This window comes from Hyaena hyaena, unplaced genomic scaffold, assembly GCF_003009895.1.
Source record: "Hyaena hyaena isolate Hyena2069 unplaced genomic scaffold, ASM300989v1 scaffold_533, whole genome shotgun sequence".
Lineage (NCBI taxonomy): Eukaryota > Metazoa > Chordata > Mammalia > Carnivora > Hyaenidae > Hyaena > Hyaena hyaena.
The window spans coordinates 832513-854274 of record NW_024081161.1 but is presented as its reverse complement, the minus strand read 5'-3'; the positions used below and the strand labels follow the sequence as shown (position 1 = coordinate 854274).

Sequence of the window (21762 nt, the reverse complement as noted above, 5' to 3'; positions counted from 1 at the left end):
TCCCCCGGCCCCTTTGCGCAGACCTCGACCCCGCGGATCATGCTGTCACCGTACTATGTTCCCTATATAGATCATCCAGGGCATGCCACGTTCCCATCTTCAGTTGAGGTTTTAGGACACAGTAAATATGTGTCAGCATACATTTTTGTTATGAAAATTTCAGTCTGTGATGAAAGGAACACAACGGTGACTAGTCATCTGTGATGTATAATGACCTTCCCATCACGTTTTTGTTTTATCTATGTCCCCTCTCCCTGCACTGTCCTAGGGACAGCTGCCAGGGCATTCGGCCCCAGGACTATGGTCTGTGTCTGGTGTGCGCAGAGAGAAGAGCCACAGGGCTGACGGTACAGAGGAGGGAGGCGATGACTTGTGGAGCCACAGGGCAGAGCCAGGAATGGGACTCAGGGCCCGTGGCTGGAACTCAGCTGTCGGGAACGATGTGACGTGTGCAGAGACTGAGCAGGAGAGAGCAGGGACACCAGTAAGACCAGGCACCAGGCGGTCAGAACAAAACTGAGGGCAGGTCTGAACCTGAACGCCAAAGGTGCAGTAAAAAGAGGGGCAGGTGGACAAGCTAGCAACTTGATTCTTCGGACATCCTGGAAATTCTTTCCAGCACAGTGTGTCTACAGTCAGCCTCATCCCTCATCTTAGTCCCTCTGCGACCTCCCCTCTTACTTCTGATAACAAGATACATCCCGTCGCCCAGCCTTGAAATCTCTGATCTTGTTTGCGTCCCTTTATCTTTGCATCCAGTCACTTCCCGTGCCTCCGTGGAAAGGCCTCGGGGCTCCAAGCGTGGCTCTTCCACACTAGGACCCAAGGTGAGGTCCCGTAACCGCTGAAAGTAACGTGTAAGACCACAGTCTGAGCGTGGTGTTGAGATTAGAGGGAAGTGGAGAAAACCCTGGTTACCCCTCAGCAGACCGTGCCCGTGCCCTCCAGATCCGCGCCTGCCTCCCGCTTAGCCTCCCTGGCTCTTCCGGCTCCATCTCCCTAACGATGTGGCTCTAATCCTGGCTCGTCCCAGCTCATTAGCTATTCATTAGTTGTTAGCGTGAGGCCCCAGGTTCCTGGCCTGCTCCTGAGGACCCTTCACCATCTGGCCCCAGCCTGCATTTCTGTTCTCGTTCCCTTACGCTTACCTTCGCGTGCTGTGTTTAGTCACCTCTAACTACCTGTTATCTTCAGTGCAGGCCCCTCTCCCAGGCCCTGCTCAGACTCGAATGCGTTCTTTTCCATGCCGCTCAGGCTCCCACATCTTCCCATCTTTCCAGCCCCTGTCCAAGCGTCCCCATCTCTACCCCACCTCCCTGTGCCCCCTGTCTCAGCCTCAAGCTTCAGTAAGACCTTTCTCTGAACTTCCGTTAGTCTTTCTCTGAGCCCTTGGCCTGCTTACTGCTGTATGCTTTGTGTTATTTGGACACGTGACTTATTTAGCCTCAGGTTCTGAGTCCTGGAGAATTCTCGCTAAGCACGTTGCGCGGTGCCTGTCTGTTGCTGCGGTTAGTAAATGTGTTGTGGTAAGTAAACCAGGCATGGGGATAATGACAAGCCGATTACGAGCTGACCGCTGCTTTGTCCGCCGAGTACTCATGGCTCCTGTGGCGAACTCCGGTGAACCATATATGCGTGCGTTCTTTCTGGGCTCTCACGTCTCTTCTGTTGGTCCGTGTGTCTGTTTTATGCCAGTGCTACACAGTTTCGATTACAAAAAGTTTTGTAATAAAATCTGAAATCAGAAAAAACAAGCCAGAAGGTGCTGACAGATGCATTGGAACTATACGGAAGGAAAGCAGCGGCATAGCCCGGCCCGGGCAGCCCGGCAACGTTCCATGCCGGCCGGGAGCTTTTATGTGGGTCCTGTCGAGGTGCGAAGAGGCAAGCGGACCGCCTTGAGCGGCCGCTGTGTGCCAGGTGCCCTTCTAGATGTTTTACGTGGTTTACTCATTTGAACCCCAATCAGATCACGTTCTTCCCTTTCTTAATATTCCTCACGGGCTTCTTGTTGTTTGTTACACTTAGAATAAAATCCAAACTCTCCTAGCACAAGCCCTACGGAATCCCTAAACGCAGCCAACATCACCCGAACCAGACACGGCGCTGCCTCCCACTCCGCCATCACCTGCCCTTACCCTCCCGACCCCAGCATTAGGCTAAAGCTTTCCCCGTGAATCCCAGTGTTCCCTTTTCAACCTTAAAACGGACCTGGTATGGCAACAGTGACTATGCTGTCTTCGTATGTTTTACTTTTTCAAACCATGCTCGTAGGTTGTCTGTCTGATCTTATTTCAGTCCGTAATCTTTGGGCTGCCTTTTCCAAACACAAGCGTTCGTACAGAGGGAACGAAATGCCGAGAAAACTCGACAGTTTGTCAAAGACCATCCTTGCCAAACATCACATGCCAGTTGTGGGCTTAACTCCTGCCTTTAAGCTTGAGATGTGTTCTGAGAAGCTTTCTTCAAATAGAGTTTGGCTAAACACACTTTCCTTAAAATGTGCTAAGAAGTTTCTTCGATCTTTGAAGACAAATAAGTGGTTCTAATAACCACTGTGGGGAGGGAGATTGTATAGCAATAGGACTGAGAATGAGTTTTCACTATATACCCTTTTATACCTTACATTTTTGTTTTTTGACCATATGCTTGTCAAAAAACAATCAGACCATATGAGACAGTTTGGAAAAAAGAGGAAGAAAAAGAATTATTCCAAATCCTACAGTAATCCTAAAACAGCCACCTGGGATTGCCATTGAAAAACGAATTTTGGAGTGGGTGTTTTGTCGAGCAAACAACCTGACCCTCCCTTTGTACCTTCTGTAAATAGGTATTCCAAATACAATTTTTACAGCAGGATATGTTTTATTTACTCTTGTTAGTAAACGAATTTCCTTTAGGTAATCTTCATGTTTATTCATTTTTTTTCCTCCCCATTTGGGCAAGAGTAAAACTCACAAGGGGCGCCTGCGTGGCTCAGTCAGTTAAGCATCTGACTTTGGCTCAGGTCACGATTTCACAGTTTGTGGGTTTGAGCCCCGTGTCGGGCTCTGTGCTGACAGCTAGCTCAGAGCCTGGAGCCTGTTCCTTCCTCTCTCTCTGACCCTCCTCTGCTCACGCGCTCTCTCTCTCTCTCTCTCTCTTTTAGAAATAAATAAAACATAAAAAACATTTTTTTTAAAAAGGAGTAAAACACACAAAAAGGAGATAACCCAGTCTCCTCTCAAGGTTCACTGAAGCTCTTAGCACACACCCTCTTGCCCCCCCTCCCTCCCACCACAGTTGGTACACGTGTGTCACATGCAGCAAGGACAGCTGGGAAGAATAAAGGAAGTACAAATGTACAAGTAGAATAGCTAGAATTTCCCAGTTGGTTTGGATGTGGGGGTAAGGGAGATGGAAGCTCAAAGATAATCGGTATAAACAGGAGACTAAGAGACTCAGTTTTGGAATTAAATTTCCTGGATTCAGATCTCATTTCTGCAGGTTGTTAGCTGCCTGATCTTTAGTAATGTTAACTCCCAGGCCTCAGTTTTCTCACCTATAACATGGGGATAATTTAGCACCTGTTTTACTAGGGCTATTGGCGGCTTGAGAGCCGCCACCTAAAGCACTTAGCATAATGCCTGAATGTTTTCCACTTTTAATTATTTTTTAAAAAATATTTTATTTATTTCCAAGAGAGAGAGGCAGAGTGAGCAGGGGGAGGGTCAGAGAGAGAGGGAGACACAGAATCAGAAGCAGGCTCCAGACTCTGAGCCAGCTGTCAGCACAGAGCCCGACGCGGGCTCGAACCCTCAAACCGTGAGATCATGACATGAGCTGAAGTTGGACGCCTAACCACCCAGGCACCCCTCCACTTTTAATTATTAATGGTGACACTTTTTTAAGATAGAGAATATAAAAAGAGGAGCAGAAATGGGAGATGTCGACGGAAGGTGATTTCCGTTTAGACAAGCTAAGTTTGGAGTACCTGAGGAATGTGCATTCTACAGAATCGAATCCAGAAGGCAGAGATGAGGGCCTGGGGTGAGGAGGTGAGGAGCTCACCTGGGTTACAACAGGAGGAACGATCCCGCCTCTGCCGCTGTGGCTTTGCATTCATTCTCTGACTCCGTTCCGTGCATGGTCTCAAAGTTCAGATAGTCTGACCCTGTGAAAATGTTTGATCACTCGAAAGATTCGTGGTTGCTTATCAGAGTTCACTTGGCTCACTGGAGAGTTTGTGTTTTTCCAACCACTAGCATCAGGGCTGCTGTGTGTGTGTGTATGGGTTGCTCACTGTTGCAGGATGCCAGTCCCCAGGCGGGCAGGGGGTGAAATTTGGCTCTCCACTGTGCCCAAGCCATGATCTCTTGGCTACAGGCTAGCGGTGCTTCTGGCTTGGGAACCTTTGCCTGCTCCCGCAGTCAGGGGCTATGAGCCTCTGTTGAAGTTAAACTCCATACAGTCACTTTAAGTTCCTATTATAAGGACCATATCCTTGAGGCACTTAATCTTTTTTCTTTCTTCTTGCAGATCATCAATGCTGTGGTACTGCTGATTCTGCTGAGCGCCCTGGCGGACCCAGACCAGTATCACTTCTCAAGTTCTGAGCTGGGAGGTGACTTTGAGTTCATGGATGATGCCAGTAAGTATATCAGATAGCAGTTGTAGATATTTTGGTACTTTCAAGGGCAGGGAATCCTGCTGTCAGTTATTCCTGTTAAATTACAAATATTGATTCATGGGCCATTTGAACTGATACTTCACTTTCTTTCCATCTTTATAAATCAGATCAATAAATATTTATGTGCATGTGCTCTGCCTCTGTTCTAAGTGTAAGAGTCTAAATAAGATCTCTTTTGTTTTTGTTTTCCTACTTTACATTAACTTTCCCATTTTTTTTAAACTAATGCTTTGTCATGGTCTTTTTACCCTGGGCCTTTTGGCCTTTTTGAGAGGATGGAGAGTAAATGGCAGGAAACAAGGTCAGAAGGGTCATGCATATCTCATTGTGTCTTCAGTTATTTTCTGTATTTCCCTTTCTTCTAGAAGGTGATCAATTTCTGTTCCAGAAACTATGTTGCTCATTATTTAGTGGACTTGGGCCTTTCTCCAGTAAGTAGAAACTTACACAGGGATGTGGGATAGGATAGGCCTGAAGGAGGCTAGGCACCCCAGCTCTAAGATCATGGGCACCTGAACATTATAATTATAGTCATGCCGTGTCCACACTGACTGAAAGGGGCAGCGCTGTGCATAATCCCAAACAAAAGATCATGCAAATTTAATTCTCATTGGCTTTGGAGAACTTTAAGTGCATTTAAAAAAAAAGTGCTGCTTGGGGCGCCTGGGTGGCTTAGTCGGTTAAGCGTCTGACTTTCGCTTAGGTCATGATCTCGCGGTTCGTGGGTTCGAGCCCCGCGTCGGGCTCTGTGCTGACTGCCAGCTCAGAGCCTGGAGCCTGTTTCAGTCTGTGACTCCCTCTCTCTCTGACCCTCCCCTGCTCATGCTGTCTCTCTCTCTCTCTCCTAGAAATAAATAAAACATTAAAAAAAAAAATTAAAAAAAAATAAAGTGCTGGGGCAAAATGAGTAAGGTGGGGAGAGAGTGACTCAAGATGCAGTTTTAGGGGCAGCCTGGGTACGTTAGGAAGACATTGAGGCCTGTGGATTCCGTTCTCAGAGTGATAAAAATGCTTTTCAGTGGGTTTTGTTTGTTTGTTTGTTTTTTTTTAGTAATTCAGTAGTTACGTACTGATGTGTGTTTTACAGAGATCCTTTTTGTCACTGAATGGAAGATGCAATTAGGAGACTGGTTTGGTGGGGTTTCCCTGTGATCCAGACTGCACTGAAAATGGGGAAGAGGGTGGGTTTGGAGGTAGGATTGAGAGAACTTGCTGGTATGGATGAAGAAAGAAAGTGAGAAATCAAAGATGATCCCTGCTTTCCAGCTGGAGTAAAAGAGCTGATCGTCACTGGGGCGACAGAGTCCGGGGTCAAGAGATAAGAACACTCCCTGGGCAAGGGGACTCGACTTTGCTTTAAGTGACTCACCTGGGGCAGAGGACTTGAGTTTGCTCTAAGTGATTCATGGGGGTTGTTAAGAGTGGACGTTATGAAGCAGAGGACCTAATTTTGAATCTTGACCGTGCTGTGTATTAAATATGCTAACATGCGCTAGTTACTTACCTTTGTGTGTCTTCCATTCCCTCTCCTGAAAGAGTGGTGATCGTAGTTGCCTCATGGGATCATTGCAGTGATTAAATCAGTTAGTGCATGAACACTGCTTAGAATGGGGTCTGGCCCATAATAAGTGCTCAGTATATTTCGCTGCTCTACTAGCCATTCTTATTTAGGTATGTTACAGTTGAGATACAAGCTGTCTTAAAGTGGAGAGATTAGAAGAAGTTCTATAACCCAGAACTCAGATGTCTGGGCTGATGTAAATTTGAGAACATTAGTAAAGAGAAAGGAAAGGGGTCTTGGACTGAGTCCCATAGGAGCCCCAACAGTAGACATTAGGACATTATATTCTTCTCCTGGGGTTCAGGACCTTCTCTGACTGAGACCTGACTTCTGCGGTAACATTGCCCCTTCTCTGTATTTTGAGTAACCTTCTTAGTCTTATGGATTCTTCCAGAAAGGATAATGAGTTCCATTAATATTAAATTAATATTTCTGCCTTCCTTCCGCTGAGCTAAAAGACTACATAAGCTATAAATATAATGTTTGATTGACATTTAAAAACAAATTATCTTTTACCATTTCCAGTAGCAGGATTTCCTTTTCTAAGGTAATTGAGGCTAAAAAAAGAAGTTTTAAATGATATGGCAATAGTTCTTTCTGAACCAAGCAGTAACACTACATGTTACTAATTGCTCGAAAATAAGCTGGGTAATGAGTCTCTGACTAAATAGGCTTAATTTAGTTGTCTTCAAAAGCTTGCTGGTACTTAACACTTTAAAATAGTCATTGTTCTCTAATGTCCCGAATAGAAATTCCAGTGCATTTGAGGTCTTTCTCACATTTCATATATTTGAAAGAAATGAATGAAGAGTTTGTAATTACGTTTAGGACTGTCAGTCATTTAAATCTCATGGTTATAAAAAAGGTACAGAAGAGTGGATATTCACTTGAGTGAATCTTATTTTTAACTTCTTTCCTCTTGCATTTCCTTTTCACATGCTTTGATCCCCTTTTTAAAACAAGTTTGTAAGTAAAAGTTCACTGTGTTTGACAACGCGTTGTATACTTAACTCACATATGGATAGAATTAAATAGTCCTTGAAATGGGTAAAATTGCTTTAAATTGTGCTACAAAATTATGGATTGTAGCAATTTTAAGTTGATACTTTTTTGGAATGGTGGTGGCCATCTGAAGATTTTATCCAGAAAGACAAAGCAGGAATACTGTTTCAGTTTTCCATAAGATATTTTCCTAAAATGATCTGATGGAAGATGTATTATTTAAATCAAAATGAGGCACACGGGAGAGTCCACTGGGATAAAGAAAGAAAATATGAGCATTTCTCTTAAAATCTGGCCCTTTAACATTTGTATTTTTATATATATTTTATATAAGTCAAAAGTATTTTAGGGGCGCCTGGGTGGCTTAGTCGGTTAAGCGTCCGACTTTCGCTTAGGTCATGATCTCGCGGTTCGTGGGTTCGAGCCCCGCGTCGGGCTCTGTGCTGACTGCCAGCTCAGAGCCTGGAGCCTGTTTCAGAGTCTGTGTCTCCCTCTCTCTCTGACCCTCCCCTGCTCACGCTGTCTCTCTCTCTCTCTCCTGGAAATAAATTAAAAAATATATAAGAAAAAAAACAATATTTATTCTTCAAAAAAAAAAAAAGTATTTTAAAAAAAAGTTTTTTTAATGTTTTATTTATTTCTGAGAGAGAAAGAGAGAGATACAGCGTGAGCAGGGGAGGGTCAGAGAGAGAGGGAGATACAGAATCTGAAATAGGCTCCAGGCTCTGAGCTGTCAGCACAGAGCCCGACGTGGGGCTTGAAATCATGACCTGAGTCATGATTAAGTCATGATGCTTAACCGACTGAGCCACCCAGGCTCCCCTATATAAGTCAAAAATATTAGTGATACTACATATTTATAATTTATAAGTACATATTTCTTATGTGACACCCCCATCCCCTCAATTGACTATAATAAGAATGAATAAAGAACTGTCAGATTGGAGGAAACAAAGGAGACATGGCTAAATGTAGTATTGGATTCTTAAACAGAAAAAGGACAGTAATGGGAGAAACAAGTGAAATTCACGTAAGTTTTCTAGTTTAATTATAGTATTATAGAAGTGTCAATTTCCTGGTTTTGATCATTACTCTGTTTTTGATGATAAATGGTTGCTATTAGGGGAAGCAGGATGAAGGGTATAGTTGAACTCTCCACTACTATTTACAAATTTTTTTTCTTAAAGTTTATTTATTTTTGAGAGAGACACATTGACAGAGCATGAGCAGGTGAGGGGCAGAGAAAGAGGGAGACACAAAATCCAAAGCTTTGGGCTCCAGGCTCTGAGCTGTCAGCACAGAGCCCAATGTGGGCCTCGAACCCACAGACCGTGAGATCATGACCTGAGCCAAATTAAGATGCTTAACTGACTGAGCCACCCAGGTGCCCTGAACTCTCTACTGTTCTTGTAACTTTCCTGTAAGTCTAAAATGATTTCAGAATGATTACAATCTATTGACTTAGAGGACTGAAGGATAGTGATTGAAAAGCATCTATGTGTGGCATACTATATCATATATCATAACTTATTTTGAGTAGAAGTAGGCTTTGTGGCATTTTATTTGTGAAATTTTAATGGATTGGCAAAGGACTATAACAGGAAGTGTCAGTGCTAGCAAAGTGCCAGACAGCAGATCATTCAAATTAATTTCTGACAGCAGATCATTCAAATTAATTTCTGATTAATTTTGCAGCAGATTTGTCTTTCTGGTCAAACTTAGTTTTATTTACCAAGTGGACACACTTGGCCTAAGGAAGAAAATGGTCATAAAACTAATCAAGAATTGATGCTTACCATACATGGCTACCTGATTTAGGATAAAGACCACCACTGCACTTATTGGCGAAGGGATGAGCTTTTCAATAAATGATTCTGAGTGTAATCAACCAGGGGAAAACTGATACTTCACAAAAGAAGATATCCACATGACCAATGAGCATATGAAAATATTCTCTGCTTTATCAGTTGTGAAGGAAATGCCAATTACAAGCACAGCAGTGAATCCCTGGGCCCCTCCAACATGGCCAACATTAACAGAACTGACACTACCACCTGTCGACCAGGATGTGGGACTACAGGGTCGCCTGGGTGGCTCAGTCGGTTAAGCGTCTGACTTCAGCTCAGGTCATGGTCTTGCAGTTTGTGGGTTTGAGCCCCACATCGGGCTCTGTGCTGGCAGCTAGCTCAGAGCCTGGAGCATGTCTTCAGATTCTGTGTCTTGTCTGCCTCTCTCTCTGGCCCTCCCCTGCTCACGCTGTCTCTCTCTCTCTCTCTCAGAAATAAAACATTTATTTAAAAAAAAAAAAAAAAAAAAAAAGGATGTGAGATTACACTCCCAGGATGTCGCTGGGAGTATAAATCACACAACCACTTTGGGAGAACTAAAACTAAAGCTGAACATACATCTACTCTGACCCTGCAGTTCCACTCCTAGATCTGTACCTTGCAGGAAAGAATGCTTGTGTCCATGATAAGCCAGTGATAAAAATGGTCATAGTGGCTTTATTTATTATAGCCAAAAATTGGAAACAGTCCAGATTCCATCATCAGTGGTAGAATGATGGAAGTGGACTGATCAGAGATGAAACAATACAACCAAAAGGAATGATGGAGATTTACTGTACTTTTCTGTGTGTTTGAAAGTTTTGATAAAAAAAAAATCTAAGCAATAGAAAAAAAAAAGAATGATCAACGAGGGCTTTCCATATGGCCCTTGGCACCACAGTGTAGAGCTCTCCTTGCCCTGTCACTTGGAAAGGGCCCCAGGCTGCCTACCTGCTGTCTGCTCACATACCCCCATAGAGGCTTGGCCGTCAGTCTGCACAGCTTGTCCGCTTGTGCATAAAGATCCCAGCAGTCTTGAGGAAGTGGACCTGCGTGTGCAACAGCAGGGGAAGCTGACCCTTAGGAACCATCCTGGCCCTTTATTTTCATCCATCCATCTTCCCAGCCTCCTATCTATGTATTTTATCTGTTACGTCACATGGCTCAAAGGGTTGTATATTCTACGCCTTGACTAGATCTTGCTTATTTTTTTAATGTTTATTATTTATTTTTGAGACAGAGAGAGAATCCCAAGCAGACTCTGTACTCTCAGCACAGAGCTCTGACACGGGGTTTGATCCCACGAACTAAGATCACAACCTGAGCCAATATCAGGAATTGGATGCTTAACCAACTGAGTCCATCCCTTGCATATTTTTTTTTAAAGGATGCTTCAGTGAATATTTTCAAGAAGACCTTTTATAATGATGTAGATGTAAGAAGACCGCTAGGGATAATGAAGGGACATGGTAATAATCAAGGCCAGCTATTATTATCCCTAGACCTGAAGGAGTGGTAGATAGGAGGCTGTGGTTACTGGCGCTAGGAATGAGAGACTCCTACATGGCTAACCTCTTCATTAGGAGCAGTGACCTCAGTCTAGGGCCACGGCCAACCCAAGGCGACCTCACCTTTTCTCTGGGCTCCTGTCTGGGCTCCTCATTGGCGGAACTCCACGAAAGCCAGAGGGTAAGGGAGGCTGTTGATAGGCCATGCAGGTCTGTCTTCTTGGGGAGAGAGCTGACTGGATGGAGAAAGGCAAATGGAAGACCTCTGATAGAATCATTCACCTGCTTACCTGGACGTCCCTCTTCACCAAACTACCTTGCTGGGCGTGTGTTTCTCCCCTTTGCCTACAAGAATAAGGAACTTCACCGAACGTCTTTTTAAAATTGGATAAATTATATATTAAATCTTATAGATTCTCTCGATTAGTTTCAGGTCCCAAGGTGGCTGGAAGTTGAGCAGGAACCAAATTCGCTCAGGCATCCAGTGTTCTTCCTTGTGTGTTTTCTTACCTGTAGCTTCTCTGATGATGCATTTTGTTGCTGCTGTTTGCATTTTAATGAAATCAGGATGTGACTTAACATGTAGCATGGATTTATTGTTGAGGAGCTTGGTTTTTTTCTCTAAATCTTTATTTTGAAAAAATTCAAACCTTTCAGAAAACTTTTATGTACCGTGAACATCCATCTTGTTTTTTTCTTTTTTTATTTAAGTTTATTTATTTTGAGAGAGGGAAGGACAGAGAAAAGGGAGAGAGAGAATTCCAAGCAGGCTCCGTACTGTTAGCACAGAGCCCAATGGGGGCTTGAACCTACGAATCATGAGATCATAACCTGAAACCAAGAGTCAGACTGACTGAGCCACCCAGGTGCCCCATCTTCCTTTTTTCATTAATAATAATTCGGAGTTATGGGGCACCTGGGTGGCTCAGTTGGTTGAGCATCCTACTGCAGCCCAGCTCATGGTCTCACAGTTTGTGGGTTTGAGCCCCGCATCGGGCTCTGTGCTGACAGCTCAGAGCCTGCAGCCTGCTTCAGATTCTGTGTCTCCCTCTCTCTCTCTGCCCTCCCCTACTCGTGCTCTGTCTCTATTAAAAATGAATAAATGTTTAAAAAATTAAAAATACACCATATTAATAATAATTCGGAGTTTTTCATTCTTTATAGATTTATCTCTTATTAAATAGTGAATAGGCCTAAAACAGTATTTACAAAATACCAAACAGTGGTACAGATACTCATGTACTCAGCTACCACTCGATTTCAGACATTAAATTTTACCTTACTTTCGAAAGAGCCCTGTGTGTCCCACCCTGATGGCATATTCTTTCCTCTGATCTCAGAACTAGCCATTCTGCTGAATGATTGATCATTCCTTTGTGTTTCTTTATAGATGTCCATGTAGATTTGTGATTTGTGTCACTAATTGATCTGTTATTTACTTTTCTTTTTTATTAAAAAAATGTTTTTTAAATGTTTTATTTATTTCTGAGAGAGACACAGCATGAGCAGGAGAGTGTCAGAGAGAGAGAGAGAGAGAGAGAGAGAGGGAGAGAGAGAGAGAGAGGGAGATAGAATCTGAAGCAGGCTCCAGGCTCTGAGCTAGGAATTAGCACAGAACCCAATGTGGGGCTTGAACCCACGATCCATGAGATCATGACCTGAGCCGAAGTCAGATCCTCAGCCGACTGAGCCACCCAGGCGCCCCTCTATTTAATTTTCATGCTGAGCTTTATAGAGTAGATTCATGCAGTATGCCTTCTTCTGAGACTTGCTTTTTCAGTTTTACTGTGTTGGTGAGAAAGGTGTTCAGACACCCGTTAACGACGGTAAGGAAGACTTTACCCAAGAGGGGTTTTGCAGTAGGGCAAGAGGTCAGGCTCAACTAAGTCTGCAACAAGGACAGGAGAAGCATTGTCACCAAGGAGCAGGTGGGGAGGTCAGTGGATGGAAAATTACTGAGAGGAATCATCAGTCAGGGAGATTTCTCGCTGGACACCTCAACAGGATTCTTGGTGAAAGCAGACCAGCATGGCAAGTTACAGAGGCTGGGGGATAAGGAATTTGATCAGATATCAGGGTGATCAGATACCAAGGAGAGGGGTTTTTAGGAAGCTGACTCAGTAGGATTCTTGCCAAAACTAGACTAAATGGGCCATGGGCAGGGCCCAGGATGTTTGGTTGGAGGAGAGTTGTCATTATGTGCCTGCATTTATCTGGGGAGACCTTTCTGCTTAGGCACCCAGCTGCAAGAGTCTGGAAAATTCAGATAATTAGCTTTTTAGCCTCTGTAGAATAGGCATACACATTAGGTGGGAATCAACGCTCAATGCCAATTTCCCGTGTCCCCTGCAAACATGCTTTTGTATATGGTGACCCTGACCTGGTCCTTCCTTTTCAGAAATCTTCTGACTATTCTTGCTTACTTATTTTCTCTTCTGCACTTTTGCATCAGTTTGTCCAGTTCTCAGGCAATCCCCTTGTGTATTTGTTAATTACAAATGTTAAACTTACTGGTTAGCTTAGGGAGAAGTGATGCCTTAGGTGTTGTGTTTTGTCTAGTTACAGCTTTTTAAAAAATGGCTTTATTAAGGTATAATTTATATACCATAAACTTACCCATTTTAAATGTACAAGTCAATGATTTTTGAATTTACAGGGATGTGCAGTGTTTTTTAAAATGCCTAATTACGGCTTACAACTTTCCAGTTAATACAGATGATCTTCAGCATCCATCAGTAATATGTCCCAAAGATTTTCCATATAGATCATATATTTTTTTATTAAAAAATTTTAATTCCAGTATAGTTAACATACAGTGTTCTGTTAATTTCAGGGGCACAATGTAGTGATTCAGCACATATGTCACCCTGTGCTCATCCCAAGTGCATTCCTTAATCCCTGTCACCTATTTCGCCAGTCTCTCCACCTACCTCCCCTCTGGTATCCGTCAGCCTATTCTGTAGAGTTAAGAGCCTGTTTCTTGGTTTGTCTCTCTCTCTTTTTTATCTCCTTTGCTTGTTTTGTTTCTTAGCTTCCACATATGAGTGAAATTGTATGCTATTTGTCTTTCTCCGGCTGACTTATTTCACTTAGCATTATGCTTTCTGACTTCATATTGTTGCAAAGGGCAAGATCTCATTCTTTATCATGGCCAAATTTTATGTGTGTGTGTGTGTGTGTGTGTGTGTGTGTGTGTGTGTGTGTGTGTATGTATGTATATAAATCTATATATATCCCCCACATCTTCATTATCCATTCATCTATTGACGGACAGTGGGGCTGCTTCCATAATTTGGGTGTTGAAAATAAAGCTCCATTAAACATAAGGGTGCATGTATCCCTTTGAATTAGTTTTTGTACATTTGGGTTAAATACCCAGTAGTATACTGGATCGTGGGGTAGTTCCATTTTTAATTTTTTGAGGAAACTTCATACTGTTTTTCAGACTGGCTGCACCAGTTTGCATTCCGACCAACAGTATACTAGGGTTCCGTTTTCACCACATCCTCACCAACACTTGTTTCTTGTGTTGTTGATTTTAGCCATTCTGACAGGTGTGAAGTGATACCTTACTGTAGTTTTGATTTGCATTTCCTTGTTGAGTGATATAGAACATCTTTTCAGGTGTCTGTTGGCCATTTGCATGTCTTCTTTGGAGAAATATTTTCTTTTTCTTTTTTTTTTAATTTTTAAAAATGTTTTATTTATTTCTGAGAGAGAAAGACAAGGAGACAGTGTGAGCAGGGGAGGGTCAGAGAGACAAGGAGATACAGAATCTGAAGCAGACTCCAGGCTCTGAGCTAGCTGTCCGCACAGAGCCTGCTGCGGGGCTCAAACCCACGAACTGTGAGATCATGACCTGAGCTGAAGTCGGACGCCCAACTGACTGAGACACCTAGGTATCCCTGGAGAAATATCTTTTCATGTCTTCTGCCCATTTTTTAATTGGATTATTAATTTTATGGGTGTTGGGGTTTTTTTTTGTGGGTTTTTTTTTTTTTTTTTTTTGAGAGAGAGAGTGGACAGGGGTAGGGCAGAGAGAGCGCGGGAAATAGAGAATCCCAAGCAGGCTTTATAGTTTTCAGCGCAGAGCCCGATGCGGAACCTGATGTGGGGCTTGAACCCACAAACAGTGAGATCATGACCTGAGCCGAAACCAAGAGTCGGATGCGTAAGCAACTGAGCCCCTGGGTGTTGAGTTTTATAAGTTCCTCATATGTTTTGGGTAGTAATCCTTTATTGGATATGCCATTTGCAAATATCTCCTCCCATTCCGTAGGCTGCCTTTTAGTTTTGTTGTTGTTTCCTTCACTGTGCAGAAGCTTCTTATTTTGATGTAGTCCCAGTTTATTTTTGCTTATTTTTATTTTTAAGTTTTTAAAATGTTTTATTTATTTCTGAGAGACATAGAGACCGCATGAGCAGGGTGGGTCAGAGAGAGAGACACACACTGAATCTGAAGCAGGCTCCAGGCTCTGAGCTGTCAACACAGAGCCCGACGCGGGGCTCAAACCCACATACTCTGAGATCATGACCTGAGCGGAGGTTGGACGCCCAACCGACTGAGCCACCCAGGCACCCCTATTTTTGTTTTTATTTCCCTTGCCTCAGGAGACCTATCTAGAAAAATGCTGCTATAGCTGATGTCAGAGAAATTACAGCCTCTTCAAGTCATTTTATGGTTTCAGGTCTTGCATTTAGTTCCTTGAACACCATTTGTTAAAGAGACTGTCGTCTTCCCATTGAATATTCTTTCCTGCTTTGTCAAAGATTAATTGACCATATAATTGTGGGTCTGTTTCTGGGTTTTCTATTCTGTTCTATTGATCTGTGTTTTTTTGTGTCTGTACCATACTGTTTTGCTTACTACAGCTTTGTAATACAGCTTAGAGTCCAGAATTTTGATGCGTCTGGTTCTTTTTCAAGATTGCCTTGGCCATTTGGGATCTTTTGTGGTTTCATACAAACATTAAGATTATTTGTTCTAGGTCTGTAAAAAATGCTGCTGGTATTTTGATAGGGATTGCATTAAATCTATAGATCATTTATGTTTTTAATTAAATTTATTTCCTTCTCCTCATGGGCTAGTTATGAATCTTAGTTCTCCAGTGAGCATAATCACATAAAAAATGTAAATGCTGTTTATTGCTTTTTCTGTTTTTTTATAGAGACTTAATTATATCAGTATGCATCTCAATATAAGCATATAGTTGGCAAGGTCTAATTTCCTTATCTTAGATTCTGTGGACCTGACAGTTTAAGTAAGTTACCAAATTAACTAATCCTTCCTAACTTTTTATGGCTCATTTTGTTATTATTATTTTAAAGTTTATTCATTTATTTTGAGAGTGACGGAGAGCTCATGAGTGCATGGGAAGGGCAGAGAGAGGCGAATCTGAAGAGGGAATCCAAAGCAGACTCCACACTCTCAGCACAGAGCCCAAGGCGGGGCTCGAACTCACGAATTGTGAGATCATGGCCTGAGCCGAAAATCAAGAGTCAGACACTTAACCAACTGAGCCATCCCAGTGCCCTGTGAATTATATCTCAGTTAAAAAAAAAAAAATTATGAGGGAGAAAACAGCCCAGCCCAAATAACCATCTCTTCTAGTAAATTCTTTATTCCTCTTGTCTAAAAGGAATCCTGCCCCTCTGACCTCCCTTTGCTCTTCATCAGCGAACTCCTCTTGGGTTCTTCCCTCCCTTCCCAGTAGGTGCTCAGCATCAGAACAGAGGTTCTGTCCTGATGGTGTCCTCGCAGTGTTTATCCCATATCACACGCCTATTGAGTGCCTAGGAAATAAATTTTGAGTTTAAGAATAAAGCTGTAAAATAGCAAGTTGCCAAAAAACCCTTCTGTCTGAATGTACATCAATAAAAAGTTGCAAACAATTGCTACACACAGACAAAAAGTGTGTTAGAACCTTCCTTCTGTTTTAATGGAATAAAACTAGTGCCATATTGCTTCTTCCTGCCCAAGCTTGCAACCCCAGAACGTGGGACCCCATAGTAGGGACTTGAACCTGGGTGGTTAGGGCTTTGTGTTTTGCTTTCAGTAGCTCATACTGTTGCTGTGAATCCCTCTGAAAACAGTTCTCCTCTAGACTTAATGGTGAGAATATACTCCACAGACTGTGTGTTTTCATAAACTGCGGTGCCAGGAATGTGGCCAAGGTGACAGAAACTTGAGACATGGCAATGACTTAGGACTAAGGAAATAAGATGGGAACATGAATGAAGTAGTTATCTAGCTAGCTCCAAGTTATGGAAAGGAAAGAAATGCAAGAAATATAAGGGAAAGTGGAATTAGAAATAGAATATTTATTTAAAATAATTTTTTTAATGTTTATTTATTTTTGAGAGAGACACAGAGCATGAGTGGGGGAGGGGCAGAGAGAGAGAGAGACAGAATCCGAAGCAGGCTCCAGGCTCTGAGCTGTCTGCATAGAGCCCAGTGCGGGGCTTGAACCCATAAAGCATGAGATCATGACCGGAGCTGAAGTCGGATGCTTACCTGACGAGCCACCCACGTGGCCCATAGAAATAGAATATTTAAACAAAGACATATCATGACATCAAGGCCAATAAAAAAAAGATAAAAGAAATGATTTGAATCATTATATGAAAACACAGATATACACACACACGTACACCTTTTTTATATCATAGGCTAGCATAATAATGTTGAAAGAGAAATAAATTGGGGAAACTATATGCAACATTTATGATAGACAGAAAGGTAATATTCTTAATACGTTGCAAATTGTGTTAGGCAGAACACTTTCAGTTACAAGAGATAGAAACCAAGTCAAATAGGAAAAAGAAACAAGAGGTTTAGGTGATTAATCAAGAAAAAATATTCAGTCTCATCAATAATTGAATGAAAATTCGAAAAATAAAGAGAGGCATTTTAGAGAAGTCTTATATGCCTTTTTGTATGCCTTTTCTATTTCAATGATTAATTGACTATCGGAAAATATGATCTAATTATGCCATTGGTGGCCTGTAGCATAACTTTTCCTAGGATCCTTTTCGAATTAGAACTACATTATTAAATCAGGACTTTAATTTAGGCAACAGTGTGTCTGACTGGGTGCTACAAGGAAGTACTATGTCAAGAATAAGTAGGGGCGCCTGGGTGGCTTAGTCGGTTGAGCGTCCGACTTTCGCTTGGGTCATGATCTCGCGGTTCGTGGGTTCGAGCCCCGTGTCGGGCTCTGTGCTGGCTGACAGCTCGGAGCCTGGAGCCTGTTTCAGTCGCCCTCTCTCTCTGACCCTCCCCTGCTCACNCGCCTGGGTAGCTCAGTAGGTTGAGCATCCGACTTTGGCTCAGGTCATGATCTCATGGTTCGTGAATTCAACCCTTGCATCAGGCTTTGTTCTGGCAGCTCGGAGCCTGGAGCCTGCTTTGGATCTTGTGACTCCCTCTCTCTGCCCCTCACCTGCTCACACACTGTGTCTCTCTCTCTTTCTTGCTCTCGAAAATAAACATTAAAAAAACATAAATAAAAGGCATCTATCCCTGTGTCCGACCAGCACTATTCCTGATTTTTAAAATCTGTACATTGTTGTTAGAACTGTTTCCTCATTTACCTGTGATGTCATTAAAAGGAATGAATTTTAATCCCTCAGAGTTACTCATGTCCACCAGGGTGCACTACACCCTGTGTCAGAGGAGCCGACATGCGCTCCAGTTTGCTAGGAGATAGAAGGAATATTAACCTGCTTTATCTTCTCTGCCCCATGTTTTTATTTGATTCTACCAAAGCTATTTCAGATGCTTGTCATATATTCAGTCCGGTCGGTGTGGTTGGTACAATTATTTGTACGAACAGAATTTTGAAAATTTCCTCATCTCAAATTAACACTTTTTAATGATAAATAGCATCTCATTATGAATGGTAATAGGATATTCTATGACTTTACTCTTTTGTGCCTTTTAGATTTCTCTCTCTTTTTAAAAATGTTTTATTTATTTATTTTGAGAGAGAGAGGAGAGAGGAAGTAAGAATCCCACACAGCCTCTGTGCTGCCAGCACAGATCCCTACACAGGGCTCAATCCCCACGAATTGTGAGATCATGATCTGAATTGAAATAAAGAGTCAGACACTTAACTGACTGAGCTACCCATGCGCCCCAAATTTCTCTTCTTGGAGAAAGATGTACATTTAAACTTTTTTTTTTATAATTATGTGAGATTTAGTCTGGGAGTTTCTTCTTCAGAATACGATATGCAGACTATGTTAATTTTTGTAGGTTATACTAATATGTAAAATGTTTGAATACAGCCTTGAGTTTGCGTACCTAGATGTCTCTCTTAACATCTGTGAAGAAAAGAATATCCTATAAATGGGCTGGCTTCCATTAATTTTTTTCTCCTTAAAAAATATGCTTGTATAGAATTTGCAAACCATTGCGTTAGACAAAGAAGAAAATAATAAACTTGTTCCTGAGTTCCGAGATCAGAGATGGCTATAAATTCTAATTGGTTTTGCACATATCAAGAACATACCGATGTCCAACTCCTTTCAGGGAGGCTGCGTGGTTTTCCTGACCAGCTGGGTAGTGTCCTGCTAAGAGCATAGACTCAGGGATTAGACTTCTTGGGGAGAATACCCCATCTACTGCTTACTAGCTGGGCGGCCTTGGGCAAGTTACCTCCCTTCTTTTAGTCATCTTTTTCTTATCTAACATGCAGATAATAATAGTACCTTACCTTTTAGAGTTGTCATGAGGATTAATGTAATAACACAGTGCCTAGTTCACTGAGGAAAGAAAGCACACAAATACATGGAGACTATGAAAGCAGACAATGGATGTTCCACCGTGGTCATAGCTTTCTGTAGGAAGGGAACGGAGAGCCTGATAACCCTCATTGCTTCATATGCAAATGACACGCTAGAATGCATCCTCTGTGCTTATACATGTGTGTGCAGAGACTTTCCCTTTGCCTTTAAGGAGTTAAGTTTCAGCTTTTGTTTTGCATATAAAATGCATTCAAGTTTATTCCCCTCCCCGATCCTGCAAAAATACCATAGGGCATACATGGACTTTCCTCATAGGTACCTCTTCCCTCACAAGAGAGAAAAGGTAAATTCATTTAGCATTAAAATTATAAACTACAAAATCTGTATGTACACCAAAAGAAATCATGATGTTTTAAAGTACTGACTAATTCTGATCACCCTCTGAGGCGCTCACAACCTTATCTTTTTCTCTTTTTTTGAGAATGAAATATTCACTCCGTTAATAAAAGTCATCAGCATCATTATGAACTTATTACACTAAATCTGTATAGACTAATCTCAGGAACCTTCATTTTAAAAAAAATACGGGAGACTTTTTTGTTGATATACCTGCATTGCTGTCCTGGAATGTTCTTTTACCCGATGCTTCAGTTTGTAAGTCTCCTGCTCAAAATGTCCTCTCATCTCTGAAGCTGAAGATACAGAGAGGATGGTTCTAGAAGTGGGATGTTTTCCTTTGGAGGAATCCCTGTAGGAAGTGATGGGCCAGGTGGTTCATCAGTCTCGAAGGCTAAAGTAGAAGCAGCAGAGTCTTAGAAGAGCCAGAGAGGTGAAATCCAAGAGCAGGACTAGTTATAGTTTAGTGTTTTGATGCAAATACTGTCTGAGCAAGTTACATAACCTCTAAGCCTAGTTTTGTGGCCTGCTTGGTGGGATCAGTGTCCTCTCAGAGTTAGGAAGACTAAATGAGGTGTCTGAAGTGCCTCAGAAACTTCCAGCACCATATAGATACTTTACTGCATGGATTTTTGCACTGTCTTAACTAGTAAGAACCCCACACTAGAACTGCTTTAGAAACCCAGTCATATGTAGTAATCTAAATCTCTAGGAGCATGGAGCGCCTGGGTGACTCCGTTAAGTGTCGACTTTGGCTCAAGTCATGATCTTGAGGTCCGTGAGTTCGAGCCCTGCATTGGGCTCTGTGCTGACCGCTCAGAGCCTAGAGCCTGCTTTGGATTCTGTGTCTCCCTTTCTCTCTGCCCCTCCACTGCTCATGCTCTGTCTGTCTCTCTCTCAAAAATAAATAAACATTAAAAAAATTAATCTGAATCTCTAAGGACATAGTAACATCACCTCTTGAATAAATGTTCATTTAGGCCTTGCTGTGATATAGGCACTCTTCTAAGTCAGCACTGTTCAATAGAAAGAGAGTGCAAGCACATGAAAGTTAAATTTTTTTGGAAGCCACATTTAAGAGGGTAGACATAGGTGGAATTAACTTTACTAATTTGTCTTATTTATTTATTTTTAGAAATTTTTAATTAAAAAATTTTTGTATATTTTTGAGGGAGAGAGAGCACAAGCAGGGGAGGAGTATGAGGGAGGGAGAGGCAGAGAGAGAGGGAGACACAGAATCCAAAGCAGGCTCGGCTCCAAGCTATCAGCACAGAGCCCGACGCAGGGCTCAAACCCATGAACTGTGAGGAGATGACCTGAGCTGAAGTCGGATGCTCAACGAAGTGAGCCCCCAGGCACCTGTTCCTTGTTTTTTTTTTTAGTTCAGTATATACAGAATATTTCAGCACGTAATCAGTATAAAAACGATTGTGATATTTTACATTCTTTTTTTTTTAAGTTTATTTATTTTGAGAGAGAGAGTGTGCAAATGGGAGGGTCTAAGAGAGAGAGAGAGAGAGAGGAAGAGAGAATCCCAAGCAGGCTCCACGCTGTCAGTGCAGAGCCAGACATGGGGCTCTATCGTGAACCATGAGATTATGACCTGAGCCATAATCAAGAGTCAGATGCTCAGCTGACTAAGGCACCCAGGCATCTTTTACATTCTTTCTTCTTCTTCTTCTTTTTTTTTTTTAGTACGAAGTCTTTGAATTCTGGAGTATATTTTGATCTTACAGCACATCTCCATTCAGACTGAGCATGTTGCAAGTGCTTGGTGCACACATGTGGCTAGCGGCTACTGTGGCGTGCATCTGTCCCCTTCTACATGTTGGGGTTGTAGTAGTAAACAAGATACAGAAAGTTCTTTCCCTCAGGAAGAGTCCCCTAGCAGAGGGAGACTGATAATACACAACAGGTATAGACAAGATAATAGTGATAACATGTTGTAAAGAAAACACGACATTGGTGTGGGAGGACCCAGAAGTAGAATGAATACTCAGGGAAGAGCTGTTGGCGGGGTTGCTGTTCGAGCCGAGGCCTGAATGATTACAG

The 21762-nt window shown here is 42.3% G+C and overlaps 1 protein-coding gene across 1 annotated transcript in view; it reads left to right on the top strand.

The window, feature by feature from the left end:
* The window catches only part of LAPTM4B (lysosomal protein transmembrane 4 beta), an 81653-nt gene that overhangs the window by 26935 nt on the left and 32956 nt on the right, over positions 1–21762 (top strand). Inside the window, exon 2 of the mRNA XM_039255489.1 lies at positions 4519–4630. Coding sequence (XP_039111420.1) covers positions 4519–4630 — 112 coding nt within the window. The remainder of the gene's footprint in view (positions 1–4518; positions 4631–21762) is intronic.